Source organism: Syzygium oleosum, unplaced genomic scaffold (genome assembly GCF_021117445.2).
Source record: "Syzygium oleosum isolate NSW1041296 unplaced genomic scaffold, Sole_v2.1 Sole_v2.02, whole genome shotgun sequence".
NCBI lineage: Eukaryota > Viridiplantae > Streptophyta > Magnoliopsida > Myrtales > Myrtaceae > Syzygium > Syzygium oleosum.
Genome location: NW_026607486.1, coordinates 14,882,662 through 14,903,030, shown reverse-complemented (window position 1 = coordinate 14,903,030; position 20,369 = coordinate 14,882,662). Strand labels below are relative to the sequence as shown.

The following is a 20,369-nucleotide window of genomic DNA, read 5'->3' as shown; positions in this document are numbered from 1 at the left end:
TGCCGAAACATTTCACTACGAGGTCAATTAAATTCGGTAGAACGAGGGAAAGAAACATTTCAATTTCGATTTGAGTGTGACATCTCTAGATAACAAATAACTCTTCATCGATTATTAACTCTTAAATTTAAATTTCTTGCTCTTAATGTACTAGAGACGAAGAACCGACGAGGTCCAATATGCAAAAACTGACCCCAAATGTGCAATATTTGAATAAAGAAAAAATCAAGTCACCTAACTGAAGATGTCCTAACAGGATCCTCCACGTGCAATTAGCAAAGTCCCACGTTGTCATTTCAAAGCCCCTTGGCACCTTTTGGGCACGAGAGGCAGCTAAGGACAGCAAGTGTTGGCACTAATCATTCTTCATTGTTGGATCACTTTCGGCGATGCTTCAATGGAAAGGTTAATGATATAACCCAATTCGTGTTTTGTTTGTGTTTCGTTTGTTTATGTTTCTTTTTCTGTGAGAGTGGTATGACCCAATTGATCACGCTCCTTTGGCCAATTAATTAGTTCAACAATGTCTCTTCAAGAAAAGGGTGTTAGGTTTTGTGCTTTTATCATTGCTTCAAGCTGCTTTTACACGAGCCTAAACCACCTAAAGTTTTGCTTTCCAATCTAGGGTAATCCTTCCTCGTTGCGAGCTCGAAGTGTTGCGAAGGTAAACTTGAGTAATTTCAATGGCGTTTGAAAGCTTAAATGAAAAGAGCGCGGGCACATAGCCAAGATGATCGGAAGTTTAGAACATGTAAACAACAAGAAGGGCACCCGGATGTAACCGATGTCTCCTTTGGAGACGTAACATATCTGGTTCAAACCAATTTTGTTAAAAACAAAATTAAGTTATTGGGCACAAGTCAATTAGCTATATTGATTTCTTCCCTTGACTTCGGTATTTTATCTTTTTACTTAAATGATATGATTGGGCCGGCTTCTCTTAACTCGAACAATTCAATGTTGATTCTCTTTTCTACTTAAGTCTTTGTCCAAGAACCTAACAAATCCATCCTTTCATTTGTGTGCCAATCACACTAGGCAAATAATTAATAAGTCAGGTATATAAATACATGTATAAATACTTTAAAAATAGCATCTAAAATTGACACCCAGGACTTTAGATATCTAGAATGGCCTCTTTGCATTGCAAGAAATGGATTTACTTCATTCTACTTAAACAAAAAAAGAAAAATCCCACCTATGCGCCACCTAAGCAAATCAACAAATCTATATAGAGCAGATGTCAAAGCGGATGTCAAACGAGAGGATATAAGATGGCACGTCGACTTTAGAACGAGTTGAGGGCAGTGGATTTTAGACAATTTTGCTTATGTGGCAAGGGAGGTGTATATCGTGGATGCCGTGGGAGCATTGAGTTTTATCGATCAATTCTCAAGTTCAAATCAGATTTCGTCGATTAATCCAACTCAATCATTACTCTTGCAATCAAAAACATAATATAGCCATAGCGTGATTCAATGGGTCCAAATTTGAATAACTCGATTCTATGTGCTAGTTGTGGACTCATAAGACTAGTTATCGATTACATGGTTGCCGATCAACTATCAAGATATCGACTTTCAAGTTTGTTATTGATTTTGAGGTTACTCATTGACAATACTAGAGACTGTTTTGGTCGATTTCTATCGCTGTATGTTGATCTTCCTAGGTGTTTATTCAACTGCCAAGACCAGTAAGCGTATTTGGAGATTCGAGTAAAGTTACAATGCACCTAAATCTTAGTTAGATGCATTTAGTCCTAATTATAAGCGTCTTACTACTAAGTTTTTATGAGTATTTATTATGATGAAGAGTCTTAATATGTGAATACTCCAAGAGTTATATCGTTTTTTAGGATCCTATGAGTGTGTTCTTTTGTTTAGTAGAGTCTCTCTATAAAAAGTACTCTATAGAAATAGGTGTAATCTCATTTGTATGACAGATGACCTGAATTTGAATTTTAGTGAGATTTTCCTCAAGTGAATGAAATTCTTATCCCAATTCTTTATCCAAATTTCTTTGTTAGTGAACAAAAAAGTCATTTATCCTTAGCTAGTGGCTTTCCTTTAGATCTTGATGGTGAACTTCTCATTCGTTAGTGGCGTTACTTTAGGCCTTGATGGTGAACTTCATAAGTTCTGATATTTATCCTTAGCTAGTGGCGTGTCCTTTATGTCATGGTGGTGATCATCATCTATTAGTAGTCCCATCAAAACACATTCCCATCACACATCCGTGGATTGGCAAACACGAGAATAATTCAAGCGGGCAGATTATGAACGCATTCTATATGCACAATATGCCTTTTATGACTTGTGGACATGCATTGCTTCGCCGGATGAGGTGTTTACCGTCCTTAATGTCACTTGGCATTAACAAAGCTCGGATTGGTAGCATAAAAAGGTGATTAACTTCCTTTTACATTATGCCCCAAAGACATGTTGCAATATTTTGTCGTACAAACCACTTCTTAGAGTGTGCAAGGGAGGAAAGAGAAGAGGACACCAAAATGATACTATATAATGGCGCTCACTTTATTGCAAAAATTTTTCGATAGATTACTTAAGTGCCACTTTGGTAAAAGAACGATCACTTAACGTGGCAATTTTTAAACCTGTTATTCCAATCGACATGCCTACTAGCACTCTATGTCAGCATCTATGTTAGAGTAATTAAATATTAAATCATGCATTCATCAAGTAATTTAAGCTTTTAAAATAGTTGATAGTGATCCTACCAAATCTCACATGGTATCAGAGCAAAATGTCCTAAGTTCAAATCGACCCCTATTTATCTTCTCAGTTACATATTTTCATGCTTACTCCAAAGTCTAGCCTACACGTGAGAGAGAGTGTTAAAATATTTAAATATTAAACTACGCTTTCATTTAAAAAGTTTTTAAAATAATTGGAGTGGTCCTACAAAAATCTCACAACTCCAAACAATGTTGCTAAAAATGTTTGCCCTGAATTTCAACCCTAATTTGGACAAAAATCGAGCCATTTCCCCTCTTCTTCAAAACCTAATTCGGACCAAGGCAATTTGGGGCAAATCAAATCGCAATTTGCAACAAAGAACGATGCCATGAATGGAGCTAACACTAACGAAGAAGCAAGCCTCGCTATTGTGGCAAACGCCTGCAAGGTCGTGGAGTATTTAGAGCCAATGATGTCGCGAGACGTCCTCCACAAGTTCTCGGACAATCCATCCTTCGGCTTCAACTACTTGCAAAGCTCGATTTGGTCTCTGCTCCTCCCTCGCTCCCACCTCCTTATTGATTCCGACTACTTCGCCACTCCAAAGAATCTCTGCTTAGGATTTGCTCCACATAAGAATAAGAAGAAGAAGAAGAAGATCAATCTCTCGATGAGTAATAAGAAGAAGATGATGAAGACGAATTAAGAAGAAGTTGATTATAGAAATCTAAGTTAAGATTATCGAATTTCTATTTAGAATTTCCAATTTAGGATTCATTTGATTTGGGGGTTTTCATTTGATACACTATATTCACTTCACATGTAGAATTATTTATTAATTTTTTATGTTACAGTGCAAGCGATAATCCGTCTCGATCTAGTAATCACTTGTATTTATCACTTTTTGGTTTACAAATCTGGTGGTGTGCTTTTGTACATCTCGACTAAGACACCTCCTCACACGATCTTAAGGGCGTCCTTCTCCACGTCGGTCTAACGCCTTCTATTTCTTTACTTATATTTTCCTCACCCATGTAAAAACTCTTTGGAAAATAATGTAATTGTTTACTTACCGAAAATCTCTTTGGTTTGGCCTTTCATTCATTCTGGGTAACTAATTCATTCGAAATTTCAATTTCTTTCCCATAGTATATATTAAGCACGAGGTAGCATGTCACGGATAAGGAATCTTACATCGAGTAATCCACAAAAGATAAAACATCTAAGATATCTAATTTGCTCATAAAGCGATCTTTAATTTTAAGTGAATATAGATGCAGTTGGACATATTGACGTGGAATCCCTCTTCTCAAACTCTCCGAAATGAGTATTGAAACCTTGTCGTGCATCCAACAAGTGACGAGGACAAATGGAGTGAATAATGCTTATGTCGATGCAGGTGGGCAAGATACATCAATGGTTTTAAGACTTGGGCTTCCACATAACATTCCGGGAAAAGTGCTGAATAAGTTCTAAACCTTTTGGGGGGGTGCCAATTTAATCCTAAACTTATTTTCGGTGCCAATTGAGTCCTAAACCTTTTGATATAGTGCCAATTCAATCCTTTTAGCCGAATTTTGCTGACGTGGACAAAATTTAATGATATTTTAATATTTTTTTGAATTTTTTTTTCTTCTCCCTCTTCCCTTCGGCTGCTCGCCAGAGCGGTGACTGATCGGAGGCCAGAGGCCGGCGAGGTCGACCTCGGGCAAGCCTCGCCAGATCCGGCGAGGTCGAGCCTCACCCAGCCATGGCGAGGCTCGCCGCGACCTCTGGCGAGGGCCAGGTGAGCCTCGCTGACGGCTGGGCGAGGCCCGACCTCGCCGAATCTGGCGAGGTCGACCCTCGCCCGGCCATGGCGAGGGCCAGGCGAGCCTCGCCCAGCCACCGGCGAGCCTCGCCTTCGCCGTCGCCGGTGGGGGCGAGCCTCGCGTTGGGCTGGCGAGGCTCGCCCGGCCCTCGCCATGGCCGGGCGAGGGTTGACCTCGCTAGATCCGGTGAGGCTCGCCCGGCCCTCGCGACCTCTGGCGAGGGCCGGGCGAGCCTCGCCGGCGGCTGGGCTAGGCCTCGACCTCTCCGGATTTGGCGAGGTCGACCTCGCTATCCTCTGGCCTCCGGCCGGTTGCCGCTCCGGCGAGCGACTGAAGGAAGAGGGAGAAGAAAAAAAAATTCAAAAAAAATTTATTAAATTTTGTCCACGTCAGGGCCGGTGACTGGTCGCCGGCCGGCCGACGTCCACGTCAACAAAATCCGGCCAAAAGGACTGAATTTGCACTTATATCAAAAGATTTAGGACTCAATTGGCACCAAAAATAGGTTTAGGACTAAATTGGCACCACCCCAAAAGGTTTAGGACTTATTCAGCACTTTTCCCCGTAACATTCCCTCCCAAAAGGAGGTCCGCATGTTCTAACAGTTCACCGCCCTTCCAAATCTAAAGGGTTATTCAAGTAAGAAGCGTGCTCGAACTGCTTGCTTAGAGCGTGGATTTGAATTATCACGTTCGCGCATTTTCTTGAGAAACCTCTTGAGCACAGAGCTACACCATCTCTAATAATTACCTAGTGTCTGCATATCAATTTATAGCCATCCTATCTAAATGGATTTCATCGGGTATTGGTTATAAAGTGCCAAAAACGTACAAACACTTAGAAAAGGGCCTAATTCCCTAAAAAAAATTCAAAACTTTAGGTTTAGTCCTAATTCTGCCTACAAAGTGTTTTTTATCTAAAAAAAAATCTAAACTTTAGGTCCAGTCTCAAATTTGCCCTTAACTTTTTTTATCTAAAAAATATCACCTACTTTAACTATAGTCCTAAATTTGCCCTCGTCAGCCCTCTGTCGAAAAATTGCCTTTAGTCGTCCCTAATTTTCATATCAAAGAATGGTTCCCTTTGGAGATAATTTTCGATGTTACCATGCTGATGACATGGGGATGACGCATTGAATAACTAGCTGCAATTTTTGGATAGAAGGCTAATGGGGGCAAATTTGAGACTAGAGTTAAAGTTGGAGATTTTTTTAGATAAAAGAAAGTTAAGAGGCAAATTTGGGACTGGAGTTAAAAGTTGGTGATTTTTTCCTAGACAAAAAAAATTGAATTAGAATTGAAACTAGACCTAAAGTTTTGGTTTTTTTAGAGAATTAGATGCTTCAAGAAGTTTATAAATGAACGATTGATCAACTCATTTTTATCCAAAAGTCCATGAATTCTTCGAAGAACGGTCCCGTTGGAAGTTATAAAAACCCTAGGTTACGTTTGGTACCTAGGATAAAAATTGGGATGAGATAAAATTTATCATATCCCGTGTTTGGTTCCTACCTAAGATAGGACAAAGTCTGATATGATGAGGATATAGCCCGAATAAAAAGATCCAATGGGGGAGGTGGGATAAATATGGATATGAGTTTTTATATTTAGCATTTGTTGGCTAATCTATCTCGTCGATGTTGTTATAATCTGTTTACATTTCTTGTCATTATCGAACTTGTTTAAGATGTAGATCATACAATGAATTGATTGATGGAGATTATCTCCGTTTGTGCATTTGTGATTTCTTTACCAGTTAATCATGAAAAATTCTTACCATTTCCGTTACTTTGTGCATTTTCAGGTTCATTTATATCGATATACTGTTTAGGGGTGAGTAAAAGGATCTACCTGGACCGGACAGAATCGGCCGATTTTAGGCAATTCCTGGGGTTACCGGTCCGGTTTTTTGATCCATAAAATTGGAACCAATGAATTTCAATCCGGTTCTCGATTCTAGGTATGGAGCTGCCCACCTGGACCACCCGGATTGGGTTGATTTTTTTTTAATTTCTTAAAAATCAACCCTAATTTATCTCCTTTCACAAATAAAGGCTCTTCAGGGCTGGAGCTACTACGTTTACTTATGCATCTGAGTAAAATGACAAGAATAAATAAAAACACAACAATAGTTACTCATTCCAATCAAATTTTGCCACAAAATTAATTTTTTTTTGGTGAAACCTACAATGTTACACGTAACTCATTAATTGTAAAAACGCATTAATTATCAATAACATCTTCAATTTCATCTTGAATATTAACAAAAAAAAAAGTGAATATGCCACCGGTTCCATTGACCCACCCAGGAATTGGAGCAGACCAGTTAGTCGCTCTGGTCCAATTCCCTATTCCAAAACTAGGAACCGGATCGCTTGGGAACCGATCACTCTTAATGCCGTTCATATCAAACAATGTATATGATAATATATGAAATTATTCGACTCTATTACTATGTTTACCAAATAGTGAATAAGATATAGCAGAATCTCTAGATTTCATATCTTGTTATATTCAATTCTATATTGACTAGTAATCTAGACGATTAAATGCATTCTAAAAGACGAGTCTAAAGAGGAGGGTCAAAGCATTTACTCCCTAAAGATTAATTCTGCTAGGTCCCATGTCACGCGCCGAACTCATCGAACAAAAATGAAAGGGACGAGAAAAAACCCTGGGATTCAGACGAAGGATCCTGGAAAAACCAGCAGCCAACTTCCTCGACTTTGACTTACGTAACTCCTCTTGCATTTTTCTCCTCCGCCACCCTGCAAAGAGAAACGAAGTCAAACTTGACATCCCCCGGAGCAAATGACATATTATAAAATATGGTCAGACCGGCGCCTAATCTTCATTATAATAAGAACGACCATGCAGTGCTGTCACATCACATTCAAAAGATATTGCAACACTTAACGCGTAAATTCACATGTATAATTTTTCATAAATTGGAATGATATTGTAAAAGTATTAATGTGAAAAAAAAAACTCTTGTTGAGCTAAAACAAACATGCTTGATCATGTACTTCCACAATCTTGCCTCATCAGGTAGCAGTGTAAAAAAAAAAATAGTTCTCCTAAGTTTGGTAATAGAAACCCGAAACAACTTGACGTTGGACCATCGAAGATGAACACAATTACGAGGAAATATGATCAATCCAAGGGTTCGAAACTTGTAAAGGTCACTCGTTATGAACAATCGGAACTTTGCCATATGAGAACCGAAAGGAAAGTGGATTTCTGACTATCATCATGCTGATACAACATACCCTTCGCTTATCAAAGATTCCAAATATCTTTTATACGAATTCTATGGTACCAAAACCGTTAGGACCTCCATCACCATTACAGAACAGTAAAGATATCTTCATACTTGCATCAGTTTGCTCTTAAACCCAAAAGGACCCGTATTCCTTACTTTGATTATGGGGATATTCCAAAACATTGAATTCTCAGAAATAAAAAAAAGGGTAAATTTTTAGATGAATCGATTAAAGCTACGAGATGATGTAATTTTCAAGTGAAGTTAACGTAATCCAATGAAGATTGGCAGGGATTGGATTGAATGCACATGCACAAAAGAGAAAACATCCGACTGAACCAAACCAAAAGCGTGTTCAGAGTTCGTACTCCTCCAGCTGTGCAGGCAAATGGTCGCTCCTCTGACGTTACCTCACGAATCGGTCCAAGTTCTAGCAGAGGGCAGAAAGCCCAATCTCTTTCGTCGGTGTCGTGTGCGAGCGGGACACGGAACCTCGGTGGCGATAAACCTTTTCTCCTCTGCTGACCTTTTTCCTGTGAGGCAAAAATAAAAGAGGAAAAGAGAAAATGGCGGAATTCGCTGGTCGTTCTATGTGGGTCAACACGCCCAGAGCTTTCATACCAAAAATCCTTCGAGTTCGCTGGGGTTCGGAAACACAGAATCTCACACACCCATTTTCTTATTTGCGCGAAACCCAACAAGAAAAATCAGTTCTTGCGCAGGCCCTCTTCGTCTTTCGCCGTCTTTCGCTGCCGCGAAGCTCCAATTCGTCGAATTCCGCAAGCTAAGCTGCTGATATTTGTGGGTTTCTTTGCTGGTTCTTGTTCCTTTCTTTTCTGGGTTGCGTCTTGCATGGATTAGTTCTTGAATTTCTGGAGAAGCATGCCCAAATCCAAAAACTTCATGCATAATCTTCTGAAGACATTCAAATTTGGCTCGAGCAAAGGTGAATGGGGAGACCCGGCTGGCTCTGTTGCCGGCGAACATTTTTTCGTGTTCTTTGCGTACGTTTTCTTGTTCTGTTTCGTGGTCTGGTTATGTTATTGATCTCTGTCGTTGCTGTGACTAGAGGGGCAAGGGGAAGAGGACTGGGAGAGAATAGCGGCTCAGGAGCAAAAGCATTTCGCATTCGAAGCGTTGGTTGTTGCGACGAAAGATTTTCACCCAACTCACAAACTTGGTCAAGGTGGCTTTGGTCCCGTATACAAGGTCAGTGACTTCTGCCCTGTAATTCACTGGAAGTTTTAGAGTTCCAGTTGCTTTCTCATGTACTGAGTACACTGCCCTTTGATTCTCTAGCTCGGAGCAGAAATGGGAAATTTATGGTGAAGTTGTGGAGTTGTCTTTCTGTGTCTTGCTCAGAATTGAGTCAATCTCATCAAAGTGAGAATAGCTGGAATGGGCGTGAGAATGCTATACATCTGTGGGGATACATGCAATATGTGTCTTGGGTTCTCAAAATCGTATTTGCTGATGAACTTGTATGTCAACAGATGTAATTAGGTATGGTCATTGTTGTAAGGCACTAGCTATTAGTTACAGTAGCCAGTCTGTCGGTTCAAGAGACATTGGTATCTAGAGTTTTATGTGCCAATTATTAGTTACAGCAGTTATTGTTAGTTCAAGAGACACAGTGATGGTAGAGCTGTCTAATGCGGCGTCTGTAGATATTTTTCTCGAAAGATTTGTGAATTTGATGATTCCAGGATGTCAATGAAGAGAGGTTACCTTATATGCCTTCCTGCTCTCTCGTTTTCCCTGCAAAGATCCTGCTTTCTAGGTCTTGCTGTGACTGTGAGAGTTTTGGACATGGTTACTCTGGATTTTTGTTGCTCGCCTGATCTCTTGTTCTCCTGATTTTACGCGTTATTAAGAATAACATATGAACTTGTGCTCAAGGGAGTACAGGAATTAAGTTCAGAAATTTCAACTGTTCTGCTTGCCTATTTTGTTATTCAACTTCTTGCTAATTGTGATCGAGCTTCTCTTGTGCTTAGCCTACAGTACATGTTCAACCTAATAGAGGGCAGTGTTTTCAGGCATCAAACATAAATTTCGGAGATTACTTCATCTACCTTACAGTTGTTTCTCTGCAGGGAAAGTTGGAAGATGGGAGAGAAATTGCGGTGAAAAAGCTTTCTCATAGCTCAAATCAAGGGAAGAAGGAATTTACAAATGAAGCTAAGTTATTGGCACGTGTACAGCACCGGAATGTTGTAAATTTGTTGGGTTACTGTGCTCATGGAGCAGAAAAGTTGCTAGTTTACGAGTATGTCCCCAATGAGAGCCTTGACAAGCTTCTATTCAGTAAGTATCAGTTAATCTTTGTAAATGCTTCCCTATCTGGTCCTCTTCTAAAATGTCATCATTCATCCTTGCGCAATTGACCAGCACAAAAAGAATTTCAACAGCCGCTTGGTTTCCAAGCTAAGATTTGAAAAAAAATGCCGCTCTAAAGTCATTTACCAACTAAGTCTGATACTTGATTCTTCATGTGACTTGAGAATAAATTTGAAATGGTTTGCTTGCTGCAATTGTATGACCGCTATTTCCACCATAAGTTTTCGTGTAAAGTTGCTTTGATATATTGATGTTTCCGTTAACTTCGATGAATACGTAACAAGATAGATTCCATGAAGAAGGTCAAGTCTTTGGTTTTATCAGTTTGCCATGGGAGTTCACGTTTTAATTTGAATCTTGACTTCTCACTATCTGAATATGTATGTGGCAGTCCTTACTTCTCGCATGAGTTTGATTCGGTCATCTTGTATACTCAATGGCTCTTTTGTATATGTTTTGTTGTCGGAAGTTAGAAGATGCTGCTGATGAATAAAGAAACATTCCAGGATGTATATATGTATTTGGTCTGTCCCAGGCTGTTGTTGGTAAAATTTTCAACTAGGGTCAAACTTACCTGCGATAAACAATCTTTTGTGGAGAGAGTTTCTTTGCAAAAGGGATAAATGATGAGTTATTATTATTTAGATATAAATGCTCTCGAGAAACTTATGGGTACCTCTCAAACTGGATATTACATTTGCCTAGTGAGGAGTCACATATTCTGTGCATACCCTTTTTCCTTGATGGATAAAGATTTTCAAACTGAATATTACATTTGCCCTAGTGAGGAGTCACATATTCTGGGCAGATTCTTTTTCCTTGATAAATGAAGATTTTCATCTAAGACTTAACTACTAGGTCAACTTCTGGTGCTTGAATTCAATTCTTCCCCTGAAATACTTTAGTGTGTAAATGAAAACTCACATTTAACTGGTACTTGTTCGAATCCCTCCCAAGAAATGTGGTAGAAGTATCTACGTGCAAATTTACAGTAGAGATTTATTCACAATTGGAGTTCATCTTTACAAATGGAAACAAAGGTAACCTCATATGATTCCTTGATAAGTTAAGCAAGGTCATCTCTGAAGCCTTCATTGTGTCTTGAGGTCATCTATCTGCAATGTTGCCTTAATTTCATTATTCGTTCCGTTTGTATTCATTTAGATTATGAAAGAGTATGAAGCAAGTCAATAAGTTATCTCCTTCATGCATTTATGCATAAAATAAGAGTCGGGTTCTCTCTCTCTCTCTCTCTCTCTCTCTCTCACACACACACACACACACACACACACACACCCCTCTTTTTTTGGTGGAGCTGAATGGTCTGTTACCTCACACATGACACATGTAAGTCTTCTGTAACTAGAAAGCAATTATATGAAGCCATATGCTCCTTTCCGTGATGACTGTTAAATATTCAATGAGAGTCAGATCTGATGTCAAAATGTAGTTGGGCAATGAATGATGAAACGTTAAACATAATGCAGGCTGTGTGTCAAATTCCAAGAGTATTTGTTAACTATCAGAGCCCCAAACTGTGTAATAGTATTGATTTTGCGGTCAAACCACTTTGTTGAAAGCCTTTTTGTTTAATAATATTGATTTTGCAGTCAAACCTCTTTGTTTAGTGCCGTTTTATTTCCTCTGTTTTTCCTTGATCGGATGCATGATCCATTGTTTTAGAAGTAATCAATGTCCATCCACTTTGAATAACCCCACAGTTTTCAACTTTAAAAATTCCTTGCACACATATTTTCACAGTCCATTTTGACATAGTTGTTGCATACTTTTCCCTCCCAAATTAACTTTACGCAAAGAAGTCAAACTATAGTGTTTCTTATCCTGACGGCGACTTCACTGGTCTGAATGCAGAATCCAATAGTAAGAAGGAGTTGCTTGACTGGAAGAGGAGGTATGACATCATCGCGGGCATCGCCCGTGGCTTGCTCTACCTGCACGAGGACTCGCACAACTGCATCATTCACCGCGACATCAAGGCGAGCAACATACTCCTTGACGACAAGTGGGTCCCAAAGATCGCGGACTTCGGGATGGCCCGCCTCTTCCCGGAAGGCGAAACGCACGTCAACACACGTGTGGCCGGTACCAAGTAAGTGGTCGAGCATACCTCCTAATATAGTAATATGTTGTTCAGTGCTGTCAATGTATTAATCCCTGATCAAGTAGATGTTCTTCTATTTATATGAGTATTTAATTGGCAGTTAGTTGAGGATATAGGGGATGATTTGTGATTATTATAATTGGTTACAGTGGGTATATGGCTCCAGAATATGTGATGCATGGAAACTTGTCAAAGGCAGCGGACGTGTATAGCTTTGGTGTGTTGATTCTTGAGTTGATCACCGGACAGAGGAACAACTCCTTTAATTTGGACGTCGATGCGCAAAATATGCTTGATTGGGTAAGTATGATGCAACCCCGTTCTGACTTGTTTTGACAAATATTGGAGGAATCCCATACAATGCATTCTCTTTTAATTGGGGATTGCATGAGTATCAAAACTTTCGACTCAATTAGTTCCCACAGATATGCACAAAAAAAATAAATTTGAACTCCCTCTTGAAAAGGATCTGAACTAGTGATTCATACTCGATTTTAGTCCTGAAAGTTGATTCAAGAAAGTTAATTGCAAATGTGTGTGCAAATTACCTTCAATCAGGATGCAGTGCATGATTTTTCTTTCAACATTATAATAATATGGCTACAATTTAAATTTTATCCTTTATGATTTTTTTTCTTAGCCAGGAAAATCAGAACCTACTTCCACATCTTAAAAATTAAATTGTGAGGTGAGGGCCAAAATATAAATATATAGACACAGAAGGGGAATTCTTTAAATTGACTCTTTCAAGCCACTTGGGTCCATTTTGTGAAAAATCAACCACCATGTGATGGCAAAAAGCAATATTTAAATGCCAGTAGATGCACCCGTTGTGTTGACAACTGACCATATCCACTCGTATTTTCGTTTTTTGAAGTTACTCGAAAAAAGGAAACAGTATGTGTCGTCCGAAATGGTCTTAGGATGTATTTTTATATTCATGTGAGGAGGACCGGTGTGGTTTGGAAGTTCACATTGCTTTCAGACCTTATTGATTATTAATATGAGTGAGATGGGGCAACCGTCTCTTGATTCGCGCATAAAATTGGCGAGTTACGTGCTTAAGTGGGCACATGTCGATATCAAAAGCTCTCTATAGACACCAAAAAACAATGCTAAAAGCAAGCTTATTGGGTAGATCATGTGTTAGGTCTGCATCATGATTAGCCCAGTCCACCATTCATGTCTATGGTAGATCGAGATTCAAGACTTGCTGATATCATTTCTAAAAGAAGGGAATTTGTTCAGATCTATAGTATGCTTCTAAATTTTCTACTCTAGAAGGTCTACTTATATCTTTTTGTGCGGTACTGCATTAAAAAGATTTGGTCAAGTTACGCTCACACATACTTTATCTTCTGCAACCGAGCTGGACATTTTGAGCAAGACTTGCGCATGGATGGAATATGAATCACTTGGTTGGAAAAAGAAACTGAGGCATCTGATTTTCTTTTATACTCTAGTTGAGTTAGAATTATATGTGAATCTTTCATCCAATTATTCTGTAATTTTCGCAATTATGCATCTCACGTATGGCAGTGATTTCTGAATATATAGGCATACAAAATGTACAAGAAAGGGAGAAGCTTGGAGATTGTGGACCCGACATTGGCATCCTCGGCATCCGCGGATGCCGCGGATCAAGTGGCCATGTGCATCCAAATAGGGCTTTTGTGTACGCAAGGCGATCCGCACCTCCGCCCGACCATGAACCGGGTCGTGGTCTTGCTGTCGAAGAAGCCCAGCAGCCTGGACGAGCCAATCACAAGGCCGGGCATACCCGGCACCCGTTACAGACGGTCCCGTCGGCCTCCCGGCTTGTCTAGTTCTACTGGAACGACTACAGGAGCTTCCGGCGACACTGTGGTGCACTCCTTCGGCTCAGGACTCAACACCAGGTCTGCGACTGCGTCGACGGCCTCAACCTCAACGATGTCTACCCTTGTGAGTCCTTCGGATCCTCACGGGAAGCGTCCTATGCAGAGTTAGGTACATTACTTCTATTGAGGTATAGGAGTTTTTGACTATTCTTTGTATGCCCAAATTAGAGATTGAAGTGGAATGTAAATGCTTATTGAGGGAATTAGTCAGGTAAGGCGTCTAAGGACGTGACCGGAGAATCTATGCAAGATGGGGAAAAAATTGGTTGCGTTGAAATGTGTAAATTAGCAAATTCATTCTTTTCTGCGACACTTTGTGTATATACCGTCATAAAATAGTGATACAAATATACGAATTAGTTCACAAAATGAGTTTATGAAATGGCGTGGAAAAAACTTATGGCGCTCGAATATGGTCTGCTAGTTTAAATACTGTCTGCAGTCTCAGATTGTCATTAAATCTCACATAACGTAGTCTTTGTACGGCAAGAAATGTCACGCCTCGAACCCCATCGAGCTCGCGACATCCCGCACTGGTCGATTAATTGCGACGTCCCAGGAACATCGCCGACCCAACCCGAATATCAGAAACACATGTGGAAGCGAATATAAAACCACTTACTATAAAGACGACGATGGGGTAGATCACCAAGACAATCAACAACAACGATCATTTTTATACAATGCCATTACACCAAGCATACAAACATCATATTACAAACAAACTTAACAGACGAGCATTCACAATCACCGATGTTGACACCTAAATTTTAACTAGTCATTTAGGAACAATGGCATAGAAAATTAGGGATTGATTTTTCAACCCCTAAACAAAAAAATATAATTAGATGGCATTGCATATAGATATTAGGAGTATTCCATTAATAGTTAATTAGGCCCATATAGTTTGCATATTTATCGGATCGACGGCGAATGGACCCGAGCGAATGGTTCCGAGCTTAAATCAAGCTAATTGAACTAAGCCCGCGAGAACTAGAAAGGTTGGCAAAAAGCCCATGCTATGACCGAAAATTTGATGGACTCAGAAAATTCTTCCCAACGGTATGGTCAGATAAATGAAAGGAAATAATAGCATGCAGGGCATGTATCGTCTTCACACATATCTTTGATTTATGGGCACAAGTGGATGAATGATGCAAAGAATAAAAGAAAATATTTGGCTGAGCTGGAGCTGTGCAGACCAAGGGAATAAAAGGAAGAGCAACTGGGAAAGAAATATTCACGTGCGGGCATATATTATTTGAGCAATATATCTTTCTCAAAACAAGAAAGAGTATACTGTCAAGGAGCTTCACGTGTCCATATGTGGAGGAAGAATGGGAAAGAACAAAATATAATATATTTTTAAGAGGAAAGAAGATTGACTCCCTTTATCCCGAAGGCCTAAGTCGTCCCTGCATATAAAAGAAGACTTATCAGAGACAAGGGGGGTTCGGAGAATTTTGGAAAAAAAGAAATAACGAGAGCGAGAGAGAGGATCACGGGTGGACTTGTCCCACCGCGCCTTCACCGACGCCGCACCTGCTCACGGCCAGACCTGTGGCCGTGCGTCACTGCCACCCCGGAGACACGAGTGAAAAGGTGAGAGCCAGAGCGAAAACAAGAGAGAATTGGTTGCGCGCGCCTGCCCCAACGCCGCGCTGCCTCGCGCCCACGCCACCTTGCTCCCGTGCCGTCCAGCATCCGCACCGACGCCGTCATCCGCACCGCGCGGACTGCTGCCGCTACTGTTCTGTGACGTTGCCGTCCCTCTGCTGATTGCCGAGTCGCCGCCCGTCGCTGCTTCTCTCAAGGCCAGACCTGTGGCCGTGAGTCGCGACCCCCCCTCGCTCCGATCTCTGCTTATCCTGCTGATCACCACGTTGCTGGATGGGCCCCTCCTACGAAGCTGCTGCATCTGATCCGAGAAGTCTCTGCCGAGCAGCTACCGCATAAAAGACCAGCCACGAAGCCCCCCGTGAAGTCCTCACTGTTTCTGCTTTGCAGATTAATCCGTGACGGTTCATACGAGTCCGACGCTCACCGCGAGATCTGATACTAGTGAGCCACCCCCAGCAATCGTTGGTTGGCGAGATCAAGATTTCTGGGTGATTTTCATCCGAATCCAGCAATACCCGACAAGTCCCAGGCTTGTCCGGTTCAACGTGGGTCAAAGCTTCATTACTTGACTCTTTGACCATATTTTTTAATCCAGGAATATTGAAGACCATCTTGCTACGCCCAATTTTGACCCTGGTTTATTGAACTTCGTCGTGGGTACTCCTCAAAGAGCCATCTTGCTGCCCCTGAGCCGCCGTCAGTCCACTCGCCATCATCCCGATCCGCAATCTCGGTCCGCGAGTTCAAATTTGGGAATATCCCGAAATTAGGTAAGAATGCTATCCGGTATATTTTCAAAATATTTAGATTCCTAGTTCAGATATTTTGAATATCCCGTGAATATTGCGTGGATTGCTAGATATCTTAGGATAATGTGTGTTATATCCGCAATATTCGAAAACACCCAAAATTAGGAATCGTTCCTAATTTGGCAACGTATCTGGACGACTATCCGACCTTATTCCTAAGGTACGATACGCGGCGATATGGAAAATCGTTATCTTATCCATAATCACTTGGATATGATAATAGATTTTAATCCGCTTTCCAAATTTGAATAATCTGCTTTCCGTCGATATCTATAACCCTATAGATATGACCGATAGTTTGATTTTTGTGCCTAATCCGAGTTTGAAACAAATATGGCGGATCGCGTGGACGTTTTGAATGTGGTTGCTATCCTTGTTTATTTAATTGCTTTCCTTTTTTTAAATAAACAGAAAATTCAAAAATATTAATTAGATTTGAATTAGAGTTTTTGCATGTCTAGGAATTCTAAATATATCTAGAAGATAGAGTAGTTATTTAATTTAAATTAGGACTTGAGATGATTTATTTCCTATTTTAAATTAAGTAATATTCTAATCTTAATAGATTATTCAGGTTATTTTATTATTTCGAATTTTAACAAAAATCCTAAAAAGAAATCATGCTAGGGTAGATTAAGTCATCATAGTTTGCATGTTAATTTAGGCATTTTTATTATTCCGAATTTAAATTGAGAAAATACCAAAAATAATCATTGGTCTTGTCATTAGAAATAGGTCACGTCGTCGCATGACATATAGTTTGCATGCTAGGTTGCATTAATCGCATGTCATTTTCGCATGTCATTGCATATAGGCTAGCTTTCATTTAAATAAGTGAAAATCCAAAAAATATTGAGTGAACTGCTTGTTAATTAGAAATCATATTAGAATTGTTAATGTGATTTTCTAGCTAACAATGCAGATGCTTACGTTGCTTCGAGGTAAGTAATTCTCCCAATCTTGCAATTTATTTAATGTTTTGATTATTGGGTGTTACTTTGGTGGTTTGCGCACCGGCATGAACACCTCACATGTTAGTGATTAGGCAATAAAATGGATCCAGACTGCATGCATAAATATTTTTGAAAAGAAAAGGTACCGAAAGGGCGTTAGACTAGATCTAGCGTAACCAAGTACCCGAGCTTAGAATCTCTGGTTCGTAGGAATAAAACATATCTCCTTATGTTTTATTTAGGTTTCTAATCAACCTACCATAAATTGATTAGTGGCGACTCCAAGCATAAAAACTTTTGCATGTTAAAAACTTAAACCCTAAGTTGCGAATTGGTAGGGCTTGGGAGGGCCCGAGTTAGGCTTAGTCTTAACAATCCATTAGTCTGAGAGAAATTTTAGGTCGCGACAACCGACATAACAAAAGGATAAAGTGGTTTGGTTAACTTAGCTTCATTATAGGTCGACCTAACTATCAAAAGGATTCTGGTCAGACCTATTCTACGCAACCCCTAAAATACCCTAGGGAAACTTAATGGTCGCCCTCCTCCACTCTACTTCAGCGTCCTTTGGCTCGTGCCCCCGGAAGATCACTTGGACCACGATACTGGAAATCGCCTGTAGCTCCACTGGGGCACCATGGTCAGCTCTTCATACTCAAAAAACGAGGAGGCGGGCCTCCTGGGTTTAAGGCTGGGGGTTTGAAAGTGGTGGTTATACAACCATGAGACGAATCTCAATAAGTGCACAACCCCAAACCCCACGTAGGCTCTTACGTACCGCCAGATGAAACCCGCATAACACACAACGATTAGCCAAACTAACAACCACATACGATCTTACCTGGGACCCATCATGCACGTTCCCGCACGTTAGATAATCATACAGCCAACATGCCACAGTAATGCATCACAACCGCGCGCGTGCCTCGATTATAAGGCAAAATCCACTTGGGCACGTCCCATACCATGTCTAGCAGTTTTTACCCCATAATCAAGCACTACATCACGCGATACAAACCACACTCGCACACTAACTCACGTCATGAGTCACTTTCGCAATCCTCACACGTCAAGCCAAGTCCATCTCATTCCCAACTTTTCCACCACTACCGCGCCCGCGTAAAGCGCATCAGGCCAACGGTCTTCTGACCTCGTCAGGCATCGTCACCCCGTCGGGCCGAGCATCGTCACCTCGTCAGGGACGGCATCGTCCCGCGTAAACGAACACGCTCTCACGCCACATATAAACACGGTCACGCACAAATTCACATCTCACATACACTTCACAAATACACTTCCTCGTCACACGAACACACCACCCGATCACACATGTTTGGCACGCTAACTCAATGCACAATCGCACCACCACGCCTCACGGCCACACATACTTAGCACGCGGTCTCCTTGCACGGTCACATCGGCACACGTCACGTGGCACACACGTAGCACTCGGCCACACACATGGCACACGGCCACACACAATGTTCAGTCCAAAACATAATCCAAAACCAGCCAACAATCATCCGCCACACAATCGCTTATACGAGCCCACTCAAGACATAGAATTACCAACCAAACTTACAATTCAGTCCAGGTCATTCAGCATCATAACAGCCCTAATTGAGCCTCTAAACCACACATATTCAGCCACCATATCTGTCCACAACAACCGAACATCCAACCCCTATCACAGTCTCAAAACAGCCACTAAAAGTACCCAACCCGAACCCTAAACACGTCCAACAATACCCGAGGTCCTAGGGAGGGTTTGGGGGAGTCACTTACCTCGAAAAGGCGTGACAAGCTGGCTGGACGGTGGCCGGAACAGCCGGATCAGAAGCAGCAGCCGAGCAGCAGTGCCGGCGACCAGGCGGGCGAACGGCGGCACCACCGTGGACGGGCGGCTGGCGGGCGGCGCACGGGCGGCTGGGGGTGGCGATCTGGTCGTATGGACCAGGGGAGGTCGGCCAGGGTTGGCTCGGTGGGTGGCTGAGCTGAACGGACAGGCGAGACAGAGAGAGAGAGGGAACGGCGAGCGGTGAGGCGCCGCCGGAAGGGAGAAGCGGCGGCGCGGACGGCGGGAGGGCGGCGACCAGGCGGCGGCGAGCTGGTGGCCGGCCAAGGTAGCTTCACACACGGGGAGGGAGAAAGAGGGAGAACCGATCGGTGGGGGGGGGTGAGGAGAGAGAGAGGAAATAGATATTTATATTCTAACCCCAATAATTGCACTCCGGAAATTACTATTACACCCCTCTAACTACCCCTCCGATCCAACGGCCAAGAATTGATCTCATCCAAATCCGACGGCCCACGTCTGTCCTTATCCAAAAAGTCAAAGGGCAAAAGAGTAATTGACCATAAAGGGAGAGGGGCATTCTTGTCCTCTTATTTTCGGCCACACAGGTTCATTCTCAGTCCCCCGACTTAATCCAGTCCCCAAAATTCGTTTGCGGTCCCAGGGGCAAAACTGTCATTTTTCCGGTGCCGAACCGAAATCCATTTTTTTACAGAAATGGGTGGCCCCAAGGTTGGCCACACCAAAAACGCCATCGGCCGCTAAAAATTGTCACTTTCAAAATTCTCGATTCCCGGGCCCGGATTCCAAGAAATGACTAGAATCGAACAATCGCGACTTTGGCTTATCTCTTGCTAACGGGTGGCTCATTGGGATTACGCGCTCTCGACCCGTGACCGACACTAAGTCAAATCACGTTTAAGTTTGCTCGAACCAAGGCGACCTCGATTGTCATATAATTGCAAGGGTTTGTCGCTAGTTCCCTTCGGACAAGATCAATCAAATAGATTGCTCTCTGTTGGCCCAAAATATTTTCTCGTCAATCCTTATGGTCGAAGGTTGAACCAAGGTCGAGTCCTTTG

At 41.6% G+C, this 20,369-nt stretch overlaps 1 protein-coding gene across 1 annotated transcript; it reads left to right on the top strand.

Moving 5' to 3' along the window:
* Positions 1-8,327: 8,327 nt before the first annotated feature.
* On the top strand, positions 8,328-14,387 carry LOC115686904 (cysteine-rich receptor-like protein kinase 43). The gene is made up of 6 exons (XM_030612325.2): positions 8,328-8,714; positions 8,838-8,977; positions 9,865-10,075; positions 11,981-12,218; positions 12,380-12,530; positions 13,788-14,387. Exons 1-6 carry the CDS (start codon positions 8,651-8,653, stop codon positions 14,217-14,219), a joined length of 1,236 nt encoding a protein of 411 aa, XP_030468185.1. The 5' UTR covers positions 8,328-8,650; the 3' UTR covers positions 14,220-14,387.
* The last annotated feature ends 5,982 nt before the right edge of the window (positions 14,388-20,369 follow it).

Excerpts from the sequence above, each read along its gene's own strand:
- LOC115686904 (XM_030612325.2), top strand. The coding sequence starts at position 8,651 with ATGCCCAAATCCAAAAACTTCATGCATAATCTTCTGAAGACATTCAAA. Across the intron at positions 8,978-9,864 it reads GCTTTGGTCCCGTATACAAG|GGAAAGTTGGAAGATGGGAG; the intron begins GTCAGTGACTTC and ends GTTTCTCTGCAG. Across the intron at positions 12,219-12,379 it reads ACACGTGTGGCCGGTACCAA|TGGGTATATGGCTCCAGAAT; the intron begins GTAAGTGGTCGA and ends AATTGGTTACAG.